This window comes from Polyodon spathula, chromosome 8, assembly GCF_017654505.1.
Source record: "Polyodon spathula isolate WHYD16114869_AA chromosome 8, ASM1765450v1, whole genome shotgun sequence".
NCBI classification, from domain to species: Eukaryota; Metazoa; Chordata; class Actinopteri; order Acipenseriformes; family Polyodontidae; genus Polyodon; species Polyodon spathula.
In genome coordinates, this window is record NC_054541.1 from 31,873,268 (window position 1) to 31,890,310 (window position 17,043).

Here is a 17,043-nt window from a genome sequence, read left to right on the forward strand (position 1 = left end):
AAAATACCCTAAGATTTTCCCCTATTCATTCCAGTACCACTGATCTTGGTATACACACAGTGATCCTAGATAACAATACATTTTTCCTTTTATATTTTTCCTCACCCTGGTTGACACACATACAGTCATGAGGATCCTACAACTCGCTTTCCCAGGCAGTTTGAATCCCTGCTTGTATGTAGAACAAAGGAACAGGCATTTCAGCCCCCTTTTAAAAACATGTGGCCAGGGTTAATTGATAATTAATTGGTCAATCAACATCTGGCCGTCTGCTGCTCATGGATTTAAATTAGGCGAGAAGGGAATTCTAACCACTCAGTCCTGCCATATCTAGCACAAATCTAATTTGTGGTAGATATGGCAGAAACAAAAACATTTACGTGGGTGGGACTGTCACACGTGGTCTAGAATAATTTATTGTTTCAAATTTTGATTAACATCAGGACTGATGAAATGTACATTTAGAAAAGGAAACAGATACAGCAGGAAAATTAAGAAAGTCAAGAGGAGGGCAGGTAGTTGTCAAACACAAAGAGGAACAGCATGCTTTGCTCTTACTATTCTTTGTAGAAAACCATCTTGAACAACTGACTGCCAAAGTTAAAGGACGAAAAGTTGCTCCACTAAGCAATATCGGGCATCAGCTTTTACTAATGTTCAGTTTCTATAGATTGGCACAGGATGGTTTTATGAAAATATGTGCAGGGTTCGAGAGTGGAACTGTATCGCAGGTTAAAATTCAGGGCACTATTCACCCCAGGGAGAGTGTGCTTGAGATCACAGGAGATGTTCTCCTTTGTGTTTCCTCACTTGTGCAACAACATAGTTGGCAGGCATTCAGTTGCACGCTTGGAATGTTCCTGATGCTTGTTGAACCATTCTGTTACTGCCTTTGGTTGATTTAATGTATTTATTATATATCTTCTGCCTAATGAATGTATCTCATATTCCCCTGTGCTGTAATGATGAGTCATGTGTCAAGACTTATTTAATTTAGTGAGGTCAAAAACATGATTGTATTTTCTTTCTAGTCTTCAGTAACATATAACTTTTTGATATCCTTACTTAACTATTTAATTGGTAATATTAGATAAAAAAAAGAAAATGAAACCAAAAATTCCCTGCTTAACTAAAGGGCCATAACACAGCCATAATAAAGCCAATAAAAATATAATAAAACATTTTTATTTATTATATTTAACACCTGCTTGCAAATGCAGCTTGAATTAAAAAAAAAAAGGAATCTAAAAGCACGACTCAGTTTGCTTAAAAATGTTAACACAGCCCAGCTGCAACACCCTACATTCTGAAATCAGCTGTATTATGTAACACTTTTCAGTAAAAACTATAGTTTAAATAGGCCACTCTTAATGCTGTCTCATGAATATTCATAAGCCAATCCAGAACGAGGCTAGTAGGGTTAAAATCAAAACAATCATGGCGGCAAATATTAGTTACAGAGATTGGGATCTGGCTTTTGTGCCAGAATAAATATTTTCAACAATGGAAACCTACATTAAAACTAAATCTATGAACTGTGGACAAAAGCATGTTTCCAAGGGTGTACAGTGTTACAAGGCCAATGTACATACACTGTGTTAAGATGTGATGAGTTATAAGATGAGTTATAACAGCATATATTTCTCACCCTTGGTTTGTGTAGACACTACATTGTGAAAGGAAACATGTCAAAAGTCACTATCTTCTTAAATGCAATATAATTAGTTATAATGCCATTCCAGGTCCATTTCTTTCTGGCATTTACCCCAAGTTGAATGTAAATATAAAGCGTAGGCTTGAACTTTATGTATTTTTCACAATAAAGGCTCATTGCAGTTACAAAGTAAAAACAATTTAGCTTGACTACAGTTAACCACTTTCTCTTAAGTTAAATAAAAAAAAAAAGAAAATAGATCAACAAACAATGAACCTTAGTGTGAATTTAATGTGCTTGCAAGGTGGACACCTTCACTTACTTCCTACTATAGGAATTTCCCTTACTTTTACACATGCAATATGACTCACAACAGCACTTGTTGAATTGGTACACACATATGATACAAGGATTTTTGTTTTTGTTGTTGCAGCCTGGCACTGAACATGCAGCCAAGACATATCTTTTTGCTTGTCGAAATTTCTTCATCAGGGCATGCCACTTTGTTTACTTTTTATCCCTCCTAGCCTCGCTTTGTGGGATAGAATGTGATGCATACATAGTATTTGAAAGGGGTCTATGTTCAAATGTCTCTGTCATATGTTTCTGCAGGGTACTTTAACATCAGGCTTTAAACTGCAGTCAACAGCTGCTAACAAATTTTGCAGATGAACTCACAGATATAACAGCTGAGGTAACAGACACTGGCTTTTTTCCAGCATTTCCACATTTCTTATTCCTGGCTTCTAAAAAGCAATATGTACATTTTGGGCAGTCTTTCCTACTGGCTCCAGCATATCACAACAACATGTATTATATTATCAATTGACCCATAGTAGCAGCTCAAGAAGAGCCATGGCTTAGGCCCCCAGGTCTTAATAGATATGAACAAGACATGATAGATTAAGTTGGCATTACAAAATGACGTAATGCTGCTATTGCTACCATCAACTGACATCATGAAAAACCTTGCCAATGCAGCGGTTGATATAGCTCAGTGCTAAGTTAAATACAGTAATGGAAGATAATCACATCAGCACTGAAGCAAAGGGGTATAATTTGACTTGCGGTTTTATGTTACAAGAGACAAATACCACGGAAACAGCAATTGAAATGTAATTCTTTCGGAACAAAAACAAAGCATCTCATGTGGAACAGCTATCTGATTGAATTGTTACTAAATGAAGTAGAGAGGAAAAGTGAAGAAATATTATTGAAATGCATGGACAGAATGTGACAGTGCAACATTCCTTTATTCTGATCATAGACTAGTGCTGGGTACCAAATATTACAACTATAGCAACAAGTATACAGACTTTAACCCAATAATTATGTCAAGGGTCAATGCCACTGTCATCAACAAATGTAACTATTTAACATCTAGCTGAATCTCAATTCAAGTCTATTAATTATTCCATGAAGTAAATGCTTTAAATTTCTGGAGTGAATTGAAATTTCTTCACATTGAATGACAAATACTTTTTTTTTTTCTCACTGGGATGGTACAGTGGTTAGTTAACCCAATGCATTCCAGTACAATTAAACATTAAAGGCAGGACAGGCAGTCTGTTCAATTACAAAACCGCACACTTGGGATGTTATGAGGCACATGGCATGCCTTAAAGCTATTATAAAACATATACAGTAGATAGTCAATTATCCAAACTAATTGGAACCGATACTAGTTTGCATACTGAATTTGTATGGATAATCGAACAGGTATTAATAACAATTACTGTACCTTTAATAATGTATAGAATACAGTTAACATACAGAAGTACCTATTGATGATATATAGCTAGTAACACATAAAAGCATACAAAATTAAAAAGCTTTACAAATTATCATCAGATGAAATGATCATAAACGTGCAAGACTATCAGAAAGCAAGGCATGCAAACAGAGATCTCTTTAACCTAGTGTAGTTCTAGATATCATGTAATGTAATGAAGATTTCTTTAAAAATGACACATTTGAGTCCAATATAGTGAATGATGGATGTACATGGCTTGGAGAATGTATGGAATTATTTTGTTAGCTTCAATCACTTTAACCATGTGCCAGTCAATTACCTATTATGTTTATAACATTATGCAAATAGCACACAACTGTACTACCTTTGGTCGTTTGATCTTTACCCTTTCACCTTTTAATTAACAGTCCATTTTAAACTTAACAAGAACAATATGCTGCAAGCTGGCAGCTGGAAAATATTTTGAAAAGGTGTCAAGTAGACTTGTATAGTATTTTACTTTTCAAGTTGTTCTGTACCATTATGCCAACAGAAATATACTCACTTCATATTGTCCAGTGCACTTACTGTCATGTAAATCAGTCCCAGTAAGTTTATACAAAAATACAAGTGAACTCTGTCTCTATACTTGCACATAATGCTTAATACAATGGTAAATAAGGCATAAGTATTGCTTTCATTACATAAAGAATACTTAGATGTATTATATTTAACAGTCAACACATACTCAACTTGTCATTACGGCTGTTAAAAAGGTGTCAGAACTTGCAAAGTGGTGCGGAGGCATTGAAGAGTACACAGCAGTAGACAATAATGGGCCTAGGCAGCAACCCAGAACAGGGTGTTACCTTTTATAAGTATGCAATGAGCAGTGAATATAAAGGTTATAAAAATAAATTAAATGCCATTTGATAGAAGGTTGGAATCAAACCAAAGAGTGTCTTGAGATGGTATTAAAATACTTATTGCTGCATGTTTGTACATAGAAGTGAATTTCAGATAATAACTGCTGAGACAACATGCCATGGTCGAATAAACCAATCACAAAGAATAAAATATCTACCAAAATGAAAGGAATATACACCACAAGACTTTGAAGGCTCTAGTGTGCACAAGGATTGTACAAAAGGTTTTCACATAGTTCTGCTGTTGTACTTGTAAATACTGTAAATCGCCTTTTTGGAATTATCCATGCCTAATTAGAATGTGACTGAATACTACTCAACACGCACACTTATTAAAAGGCTCTGTGGTAAAGTGGCTTGCCATGCGCAGGTGTAGTTGGTGCAGTGCTCAGGAATAACACACAGAAGACAGTGAAAGTTCAATAAAACAGCTCCTTTATTTGGCTGGGTTGCGGGCTCCACACAGCAATGTGTATTGCTCTGTGCAAAACAAGGGTTTCAGTCCCAAAACAATAAGACACTAATAATTAACACACAACACAGACACGGCCACTTCTCCCAATAGAGAGTGCTCTTGTGCAGATGTGGTGAAAGACAAATAGTTTGTGAAATAATGGTGTAGTGTAGTCCGGGTTTAGTGCTGGTTTGTAGCGACAGCTCCTGGCTAGTGCTTAGCCCTCTAACAAAGACAAATGACAAACACTTAGAACAACAAACAAACAAAACATGAAACACTCACAATACTGAATTACTTCTGCTTCCTTAACAGGTCCTTTCAGTAACCACATCAAAAGGAACAGATTACGCCATCACGTCCCCTAAAATTCCCTTAAGTCACACCATCCGACAGCTAGTTCAATCATGTCTTCTCCAATCCATGATTGACACAACGTTTACCGTACTAGGGCGATGACTTCTGGTACCTTGACTCCACCCCTTTCCTGGATGGCTGGCTTCCAACTGACCCTGGAATGAACTGCCCAACCATCCAGTATGAAGCACACTGTTCCTGTTACACAGCACCCTCACAAGTCGGGAGGGAGTTTGTCGACTTGGACTCATTCGCTCTGTGTCACAGGGTAATAACATTCTGATAAGTTGCTCTTTAAGGTCTAATGCCATTTGGAGCAATTGTGTATAGCATATAATTTATACAGGCATTTGTGCTACTGAATATGTAATTTTATTGAGGTGAGGGGTACAAGAGTGACAAATCCCATTAAACTACTGTACATACAGAAGTTATGTACATAAGAACATAGAACAATATATGTGATACTTAAACCATAAAATGAACTAATGTACTGCACTTTGCATAGGTATTTATATAGAAACCATTACCAGAATTACATAAGTATCTGAAGGCTGGATCGACATTAAACGCAGGTGAAGGAAACAAGATTTTATGATAATGGACATTGTAATTAATTGCACACTATATTAAACAAGTCCAGGTCACTTTCCATCTAGTGTTCCTTTTATTATTACAACACATAATGCCAAAAATATGAAGTACCTTCAGGGGATGATATCAGTCTGCAGATCCACTTTGATAAGAACAAGGTAATGGACTATGGATTTAAATACGCAAAATTGTCAAGCAGAGGCTAATGTCACTGGCTATTCCTATTAATAGTAATACATGTTCTGTCCTCTACACTGCTTCAGATCCTTATACACCAACGCAATAATAAAAAAAAGCATTTAAAAAAAATAAAACTAGTATGGGATGTTAGATCCAGTCAAATGATAAAATAAGAAACAAAAAGCTGGCTTGTATAATACTACATGCTTCTTGCTAAAGGCAATCTCTCTTTATATAGCTGTTTGTTTTTAAGTGTTACACTTTAGCAGCCGGGGTGTGTACAAACCTAATCCAAACCATACCGATTGTGTCATTTTCCATGGGTTTGGGTGGGCGGAGTCATGAACCACCATTCATAATCCGATGTGGATAAAAGCTGAAAGGTGCAGAAGTCAATTTCAGCACGAAGTAACTCAACAGAAAAATATATAGTCATACACAGTAGTTTACTGGTCTGCTGTTTTGAGTGGAGTTATTTTTTCTTAGACAGTGTTGAAAGGGTCAATGATAAATCAATAAATAGATATTTTACTGGCCAGATATCCCTAATAATTAGTGTAGATCGGAAATATACATGATTGTAGCAGGGCGGTAGGAAAGCCCTGCTGTTTTAAAGTCTGTTTATATGTGGTGGACGAGCGTGGTGTCATCCGCCACGTTATTGTTTTGTTTTTATTTTGTATTTGTTTATTTTAGAACAAGGTTTCCCCCTCAGCCCCTATGTTGTATTTATTTGTTGTATGATTTATTGTATTTTTGGCGGAGTGTTATTGTTTATTTAGGATTTATGGATTTAAATATGACGGCGAAAGCCGTGTGTTTGTTTATGTTTTGTAGCGTGGATGGGTAGCACCATCCACGATAAAACCTTGTGCAGGGGGTGGTCATCTCCCAAGTCAAATGAGTTAATTTATTAATTGGGAGATGAACACCAAGACAAATAGCTGCAGTTCTCTGCACTTCGGTGTGGTGTGTTCAGAAGTGGAGAATGGGAGAGCGAGAGGAGAAAAAAATTTAAAACATAGGATCAGTGAAGACGATTGCTCAGCCTGACCGGTTTATTTGTGTTCAAGATTTTGTTTTATTTAATTATTTATTTTTGTGCTCTGTGAGCAGGGTTTTCTGTTTAAATATTTTGTTTATTTTTTGTTCTTTAATAAATGGCGCCACAGCGTATCTATTTTTCCAACTGCAGTACTTGCCTGGGTTTTCACTTCCTCCTTCTGGCCTGACGTCACCGCAAAGCCATTTCCTGCCACAATGATATATTCTACATATTATTATTATTATTATTATTATTATTATTATTATTATTATTATTAATTAGTCATTTAGCAGATGCTTTTATCCAGTATGACTTACAGAGACTAGGGGGTGAACTATGCATCACAACTGCTGCTGTAGAGACACTTACAATAGGACCTCGGTTTTACGTCTCAGCCGAAGGATGGAGCACAAGGAGGTTAAGTGACTTGCTGGGATTGAACTGGGAACCTGTAACAAGCCCCTTTATCCAACCACTGGACCACACATGTATTTATTACTGATTACTGATGGTCATGATAAAAAAAAGTATAAATGGTGGAACATTAGATTATAATAATAATAATAATAATCTGTATATAGCGCCTTTCATAGTGGACCACCATCACAAAGAGCTTTACATGATACGAGACTAGGGTGAGTGAATTATGCAGCAGCTGCAGAGTCACTTACAACAACGTCTCACCTGAAAGATGGAGCACAAGGAGGAAAGTGAATTGCTCAGCTGGGATTTGAACCGGGGGCCTCCTGGTTACAAGCCCGTTTCTTTTGCATTAGCAAATAATTGAGAGAGGTAGAATGAACTTGTTTGAAAGCAGAGGCACCTCAGTAACACTAAATCAATATTTGTATGGAAATGGATATTACAAAACAAAGGAAATCCATATATCTGTGACTGGATTTCATAAATATTTGTTATTTTTTAAGACAATATATCTAATGTCCTACTACAACAAAATACACTTTTTAAAAAACTTAATAAACTGAGTAAAAATATATTTTCAAAACTACATGAATGGATTAAACCTTTCTATGTAAAAAAGGAATAATAACGCTTATCAACAGGCAGTACATGCAGCTCTAGATACTATAAAGAGAGGAGCATCATTAGGGGGTACAGAAGGGTAAATATCTTTGAACAAGAAATAGCAAAGGTTACATTTGCCTCAATGTGCCACAAGATAAAAAAAAATGAACACAAATGTACTCAATGGAAACAGTATGATAGTGTCTCAAATTGTGCATGTTAAGATGCTCATGTTTTTTTAATACATATAGAAAATCTGTGAACATATATTTAAAGACTTTGCATTGGATAGTAGTTACATAAACAATAGGATCTGCTGGATGCCCATAGCCGTGGGCAAAGAAGAGAAAAAGAGAGAGTTGGGCCCGGCTGAGGTGGGAACATTGAACCTGCTAATGGGACTTGCTGGGAACCCAACGTGAAAATGAGGAATGCAGGTGCTTGCTGTGAGCCTGGAAAAGAGAAAGCAGGACCTGCTGTACCGCTGAGAAAGAGCGGGCCCTTCTGGGCAGCCGTTTGATGTAAGGAATAGAAGGGGGCTGTGTTGCCCTGTTGAAAGATTGTAGCTGAAAAAGTAGAAGGAATATTAGATAGAGAGAGAACCACTATGGGGACCTGCTGGATGCCCATAGTGGCCAGAAAGGTCACTGCAGGTGCCTGCCGGAAGAGTGGACGGAAAAGCGTGGCAATGCTGGGCAACCGTTTGAGGTAAGAAATAGTAGGGGGCTGTGGGGCCCTGTTGAAGCCACATTTGGAAAGGCAGAAGGAAGAAAATCATTTGACAGAGAAGAGACCACTATGGAGGCCTACTGGACACCCATAGTGGCCAGGGAGGTCACTATGGGGGCCTGCAGTGAGAGGGGAGGTAACCTGAAAGGTTACGGTTGGAGGTACAGAGGGGAGGACTGCATGCATGTACGATGAAATCAAAACGCAACTGAGAGGTAAGTGAAGAGGGTATTTACAGTACTAACAATATTAATTGGCTAATGTGTAAATTGAATGATTCAATTGGTGACGCGGAGATTGGTGTCTGACCCTCCTCTTGAACTTTAGTTATGAATTAAATTAAGGGTAGTAAATTGTAGAATAAATGCTAAACATGGCTTGAAGACCAGATTGATTTCCCATTTGGCTATGTAAAACATGCAGAACAGTTATTAAACTCAACACAGAAACACCACTAATGAGTCTGCTCTTGCACTACAATTGTCATTGTTTATGAGATCTTTAGCATCAAGCTTTAAACCCTAGGGCTGGTATCCTAGGCAAATGATTACATGTAAATATGCCTTGGCAAACAAGAGTGGGAAGATCTGTCATGTAGGACATCTCATAATTCATTAAAGTATACCATGCATGGGAGAGATGTTGCAGATTTTTCTACAGAAAAACAAAACAGACCCACATTAAAGACATATGTCTTCTTGAGTTATATTTCTTTTGATTATATTTCTTTTGCCAATATATTATATATATATATATATATATATATATATATATATATATATATATATATATATATATATATATATATATATATATATATATATAAATACATTTGTAATTAACTGGTAAAGCTGAATGAGAGGGACACACCAGGAGCTGTATAAAATCTTATAAAAACTATAAAAACATAGCGTACCAGTGCACTACACTGTATGAGAAATTGTACAACACAGTATAAGTAAGGGATAGCACATGGCAGGGCGTGCATTGTGTTGCAATAACATACGGCTGTAGTTGGGTTCCTTTGCTTCGTGCCTTCAACCAACAAAGCCGTATGTTATTGCAACACAATTTACAATTTTATTAATGGATAAAAAAAAAAGGATATTTGGATAAAAAATAGTCCCTCAAACAAGGTTATATTTGTTGTAAGTATTAAACTGGAGGTTTTCAACATTTCCATTTATTGTAATGAATTAAAATGAAAGAAGCCTCCATGTTACAATGTTACAATCTAATAAAATAAAAATAGTGCTTTCCCTTTGAAGCTAGGAGATGAAAGTAGCACCCAATGACTAATTTATGTGCATCTAACATGTGAGGTGACAGCATGCTGTGACATCCGCATGGCCAGAAGACCCAGTGTAGTTATCTTTAGCTGACTAGGAAATAGCCATATAGAAAATACAAATACATGTGCACTGGCTGTATAATGTAATAATGAATTCCATTTTTAGAATTCACAATGTACTTCTATTTAGACCCATTGTTATTTGTATGACCCACACAAAGACCTTATGCTTAAAGAGTACTTTGGTTTTATACTAGTCCACAAGGTGTTTTTATTGTGGTATTCCATAGCACTCTTTTATAAGAGCTAACTGTATCTGAAAATATTTAAATCGTCTTTTTAATTTTATTTCCTACACAAGGCAAAACGAAAAGGAAAATCCAATGATGAATGTGAATGGCCTTTGCTTTTTTCCTTGATCACAAATGAAAATAAGAAAAAAAAGGATGCTGAATAAATATCCCATGTATCACACCTCCAAACTGACAACCGGCAAAACCTTTGGTGTAAAAAAACAGATGGCTTGGGAGTTAAAACATCAACGTTTTTTGAATTCATGTTAAGTCATTCACTTTACAATTTTAACAACAAACAGACGCATTGGATAAAAGCTGTGATTCAACAACAACTGTAGCTTCATACATAAATCAGTATAATGGATATCATGTCTAATGCTTAAAGTGAGGCAGTTTTTCTCCATATGCATCAGCTGCTGCTCATCAGAATTACTTATTCAACACTGCTGAAGCATTTGATACTACTGTCATGGCAACACTATTTACAGCAGGAGCAAGTGTCAGTTACACAAGCAGGGAATTTAAATAGAATGTGTTACTTCTAACTGGAGGGGGAAGCCAAAAAGCATAAATCCCCCCCCCCCAATATTCAAGAGATCCATTTATCACAGTGCTTGAACTTTACATCGGTGCCAAAAGCAGCCTGTCAGCAGGTTTCACAGTATGTGCGCTTCTCCTGTACCCTACTCCAAGTGAGTCTGCATGAATAATAATGAAAGGACATCAACCCATGGAAGTGTTTCTCAAAGCAGGCATTTCCAGCAGTTACTATACACTCTTTAAAATCATTGTAGCTAACAAAATACCGGTAGTTCCAAAAATCTTCCCTGTTGTGCGCTTCCATTCGTTATAAAGGTGTCCAGTTTTGAAAGATACATGTTTTAGATTATGCATATTTTTATTTTAAAACATGTTTTATGGTACTACGCATCGTTACAGTTAGTGTTGTACCTGCTTGGAGCACAGTGATTTTTATTACATGCGAGCAGCTGTTATTTAGCTTCACTGCAACATATGAGCCTTCAGGGCAATTCCTCTACCAGGTAATGTGGATTTCCTCCTATTGGCATAGTGTTGATGGCTGAAGTGTCATGCTGGCTCAAGGGATCAGCCTATTTGCAGCCTCCGTGGCGCGTCGGTACACACCATGGTGGCGAAGCTGGCTCCAGCAATCAACCAAAGTGCGGCCTCCCTACAGCCTCAACAACCAACTAGAACAGCCTGGTGGGGCACTGCGCAGGATACTCTTCAGCCCTTGCACTGCCTGCTTGCTCCCATCTCCCACTCGGACTGTCCTTTATATCTCCATCATACCACCTCCCAATACTCTACATGCTTTTCTGACACTGTTGGAATGGCCTCGCCATCAATATAGAACCCCTTTTCCACTAGTTTGCCTTTGATGATGGAGATGCTCTTCGACTTGAAGATCTTGAACAGCATACGTGCCCAACTGATGTTATCTGCTAGTTTGCCATTGTTGTTATGATGGTCATGTCATCCTTGTATGCTATAAGTGGTGGCAGGTACATGCCAGAAGCGAGATGTTCTCCACCCGCTACCTATTTTGAGGCACTAATAATGAATTCCACAGCCATGGTGAAGGCCAGTGGAGAAATGGTGCAACCTGCCATGATTCTGACTTTGAGAAACTGCCAAGTCGTGGTAAACTCTGGAATTGAAAAACAGAGCTGCAGGTCCCTGAAATAGGCTTTCACTAATTCTGTTATAGTACTCCAAAGGAGTTTATGTGGCACTGGACCATATGCATTAGCTAAATCCAGGAATGTTACATTGAGCTCCTTTTCCTTTTGTCCAGATTGAATCTGTTGCCAAATCACAGTGTCATGCTCCAAACATGCTGGAAAGTCTGGGCTACCGGGAGTTATAGATCATGCTGTTCTTCATTAGATAAGTGTACAACTTTTGTGCCACAATGCTGAAGATTCTTCACGGCTTGATCCTCCTCCTTCCATTTAGGAGCAGAGTCCTCCGTTTGGTATTCTAGGGGAATTGTCCCTGCTCCATCAATGGCTTCTTTTCTGTCATTAACCAGCCAGCTGCTTCCCCTTTGACTGACATGCTTTCAGCCAGTAAAGACTGCCACTTGCATGGCTTTGATGGTGAAATATCTATTGAAGTGTCAGGAAACAACATCCAAAGCCTGAAACAGGGTGCAGTGGGACAACTGAGAAGTGCGAGTACAGCCTGTTGTTTGCAATCAGCAGTATATATTCCTCCATGCTTTAAAAAGATCAATTAAATTTAAAGTATTTATCTAGGCTCATACTTACAGCAACAATGAATGAATATATGATGCCAATAAACCATCATGAGCTGAGTAAATGTCAACTCTAGTTACAAATTAACAAGCTCAGCAGCAAATGTTTCTGAGCAAATAGCTTTTGTAAACCCAAAATGTTGATATTATCATCCCAAATATAGCAGAGTGTTAAATAAATCTTCAAATTAGATGCTACAGCACATCAAAGGAGAATATTCCACATTAAGTGAATGAGTAAATGATATGTTAAAGTTAAAATGAGAAACACATTTTAAGAGTTCAAGAGACCTTGAAAAAAATGACACTTAATCAAGTATACAAATGATTTGGCTATTGTCAACACTGGCGACATTACATTATTTACAAAATTCCAGTGAATTTGACCTAATACTCATCACATTTTTTATTTTTTTTTGGTATAAGTTAGTGAACAAAAACAGGTCTGACTAGAGGGTTCCTGAGTGGTTCATCCAGTTAAAATGCTGGTGGGGGAGCGTGGGTGAGTCACATGGCTTGGATGGCACTATTTCGTGTCCAGGCTGTGCAAAGAGGCCGAACTTTGCTGGGGACCTTGAAGGGGGTGTCACCTTGGCTCTGACACTTCCAGGGTGGGGGATGGGAACCCGACAGGGACTTACTCTCCTCATCGTGTAACAGCGAACCCTACTGACCAGAAACCAAGCATATTCAGAGTGGATAAGAAGTAGGGCTGATCTCTGTCTCGGCAGGATCGGCAGCCCGCCCACTTCTGCTCTGGATTACTCGGTGTAAAAGCAATTCTGGCTTCAGGCTTGTGAGATTGGAGGATGCTCATACTAGTCCAGTGGCATAGCTCCATTTTTAAAGAGAAGTGTGCACAATGTGATACCAACATGCCACTTGGTACATTTGAAGCGGGTCATAAGACAATCATTTTCTGATATAGTGCCAAGCTGGAAAATGATTGGTTGCCATAGAAATGGCTTTCCAATTAAAGCACCATAATACCTTCAGAACTCACTACAGATACACCATTATACAGCAATCACAGTTTTGTAAAGCAACTTTTATGTTAACTTTTAAGTTGTGATGAGTCCAGAAAGATGTATTGCTATGAAATACTAAATAACATCCATTTTTTTAAATTGACAGTAATGCTTGAACCATAATACATTACTTTTTATTGAAAAAATTCACGGGTGTTATTGAGAAGTTATTCTGTTATATAAATGCCTGACATAATAAATTATACACAAATATATCAACCTGCTTCACATATGTTTAAGCAAAAAAATATATATCTTTGGGCTTCAGGTATCATTGTCAAATCCATAACTTAGGTGCCACATTTAAAACAATGTAAACACCAGATAAAACCTTCCCTTTAATTTTAATTTTAATCATAGCAACAATGAACATAAAACTTACTAATCTCTAGGACGCTATCCATCACAGGCGCACAGCGGGGTGCGTGGAAGAGCAGCCATGACGCACTTGCAGTGGGATGCACACCGCTTTTTCACCCACAGTGGACCAATTCATAAAAAGATTTGGCAGTCTCTGGCAGGGTGGTCTACTTAGGTAGAAGTTCCCTGGTAGGTTGCCCGCCAAATGTGTTGCAGAAGTGCGGCCTGAGTTGGTGGGAGTCCTTCAAGAGTTCTTCCTTTCTTGGTTAACAGGTGACAGTTGACCTGAGACAGATTGAAGTTTTTGCTAAATAAATGGGTGTTTTCCATAAATCTGGTGTCTTGAGTAAATTGCAATAATACAAATTATTGTTCACAGCCATTAAGGCACAAATAAATGAAAAGCCAGCAAATCCATTGAAACCTAGGAAAATAAACCACTGCTTGCCAATTTCCTTTATTCAAGGTGCTTGTTCTGTCATACATCAGCACCTCAAATCTTTCAAGAGTTGCCAGACACTCTGCTGATATTTCTGAGGGACCTGTAGCAAGCTCCAGAAATGCATCAGTAACCTCAGGAAAGCTCTCCCATGTTGTCCAAACAGTTTTTTTCCCACTTCTACATAATGATGAGGTTGCGTCACATCCACTAATGGCATGGAACACTGGAAGAGCCTTTGACCTTGCTAGACCCAAAGCCGTGGCGTGTGTATGGGCAGTCAGCATTCTCCACTTATTTCCTTTCCCAAATGCAACCCATTGTTCCTGCACACTCAGATTCTGAACAGCAGCCACAGCCAATACCATCACATCAGTATCTACTGTACGGATCAGCACAGACTGATGTCCTGTGGCAAATGGATCAGCTACATGGACCATCACGCGTGAGTCTGTTTCTTCATGTGAGCATGGTGACAGTTTGGAAAGGTCATTGCAGGGTGCAAAAGTAAGAACATCCTGCTCACCTGTTGTCACTACTTCTTTGCCACTATCCTCAAGCTTCTTTGTTTGGTAAGTAAAGAATTTAAAGAGCTCTTTCTTGACTTCCTCAATGCGCAGGAAATCTTGCCAGTTGCTTGGGAGTGGTGGAGAAGGTAGAACCTGTCTTCTATACCGTTTCCTCTCGTTGCATCGTGGATGCCTTAAGACTGGTAGGAATCCCAGAATGTTAACTCTGATAACTTTCTCCATCCACTTAGACAGGCATGGTAGGAAGATCTGCTCAATGTACTTTTCAAAAGTCCTCCATGCTGTAGGCTTGAGCATCAGCAACAGAGCAGCACCATCTATAATGGCTACAGTGGGTCTTGGATTGTCTTCAGTAATTAAAACCATGTTCCAAGCCTCAGTGTTCCTCCTTCAGATAGAGAGGGTGGAATTTTCATGGCTGAGCTGTCATATTCGTCCTGCTTTCTCCCCTGCTCAAATTCTTTCACAATTCTGTCAATCTCTGGTTCAGCCACTATCCATCGCAACAGTGCACTGAGATTTTCAATCAAACCAATGGCTCCCCTGTCTTCCTTGACCATTTCATTGTTTTGCTCATGTGCCTTGTCTAGAGGAATTGCAGAAAATACATGTATAGTCTTGTGAAGAGTAAATTTACCATTGTTGTACTCTTCATGTAAGCCAGGGTGCTTGTGCAGTAGTTCAAGCGTGTCTTTGATAACTGCACTGGTAACCATCTGGCATAGTTGGTCTTATCAAGGCCGGAAAACCATGAGGCAAGCTCAATCAGTACTGCAGTGTACAGTGTGAAGTTTGACTCCCTCAATGATCTCACAGAAGTCATAATAAGCAGCTCTAACTCAGAAAACAAGATACAAATACTGCAGTTCTTTGGCTGCACCATGCAGATAATGACATTGCCTCTTCATTAGCAGATGATTCAACGTACTTGTTGTAAGCAATCTGCTGAAGCTGGTACAGACTTGCTGCTGTGACCTGATGCACATATCTGGTGCATGTAACATGTGAAGCCTGTAAGAATGAATCTTCTTTTCTAACTGTTGTCACTTCAGCAAGGACCAAAGTATCTGCCCAACCACTTCCATCAAGCCATGTTGCAAGGGCCTTCAGGGCAGCCAGCTCTATATATAGCCCATTTAACATGATTACCATCTGGTCATCACCAAAGTTGTCTGGCCAAGTCCACTGTATTTTCTTCGACACTACATAGAGTGGCTGGTCACAAGAAATAACTGGAATTTGCCCTGGGTTGAGATGTTGCACAGCTTTCTTTTCAACAGTCATTCCATGGCGAATCATTGGCAGAGAGTAAGCAGAATCTGGAGGGGTAAAACAACATTTACACATTGACCTGTCCCTTCTGATGCTTTCCATGGTATGCAAACCAGGCAATCGTCTGGTCCTTTTTTGTGGGATTCCAGCACATGTCTCGCCACTGGATCTTTTTCTTGATTTTCACAGTCCTATAATGGTTAAATTGCTTTATTATTCATACACAAATTACTATATTTGTTTTCTAATCATTAACCTTTATTTAGTCCATTGTCAATTTCATTGACAAAGGGGAAAAGTGTGATGAAAAAAATACAGTTAAGTAGCTGAGGTACATGGACGATATTATATAAATGTCGACGTCTTCTGCATCTACCTAACATGGATATTTGGGCTAGTTCATTTACCTTTTAGCTAGGAGAATGGTTAGTTACATTATTCTTTGATACAACTGTATTCTTATTATTAACATAGTATAATCAGAAAAACAAAACTGTTTCTTTCACTCAGATATGTTGGAAAATGTGCACCATTTACCAGTTCCTAATTTATCAGTTCCTAGGATAGGTTACAATGTTTAAGGTTACATTTTCAAGTCTGCTATACACTGTTCTATTTTTAGTGGTGCTGTAGATTCCCATTATTAGACGAAACAATTATCTTCCCTGTTAGTGCCTTGTGAGAAAAGTAGCTGTACAATGTTGTTGTTGTCTCTTAATGCACTTTAAAACAACAGAAAATTAACAATATTAGATAGACCCATGAACTCTATTAACCTTATTTATTTGTAGATTACAATTTTGCATATTACAAGGTTAACAACATTTTTTATGTTACGGTTATTTATTT

At 38.1% G+C, this 17,043-nt stretch overlaps 1 protein-coding gene across 1 annotated transcript in view; it reads right to left on the minus strand.

Annotated features, from left to right (window-relative positions):
- The window catches only part of cadps2 (Ca++-dependent secretion activator 2), a 141,000-nt gene extending 129,273 nt beyond the window's left edge, over positions 1-11,727 (minus strand). Inside the window, exon 1 of the mRNA XM_041256302.1 lies at positions 11,599-11,727. Coding sequence (XP_041112236.1) covers positions 11,599-11,727 — 129 coding nt within the window. The remainder of the gene's footprint in view (positions 1-11,598) is intronic.
- Positions 11,728-17,043: the final 5,316 nt, after the last annotated feature.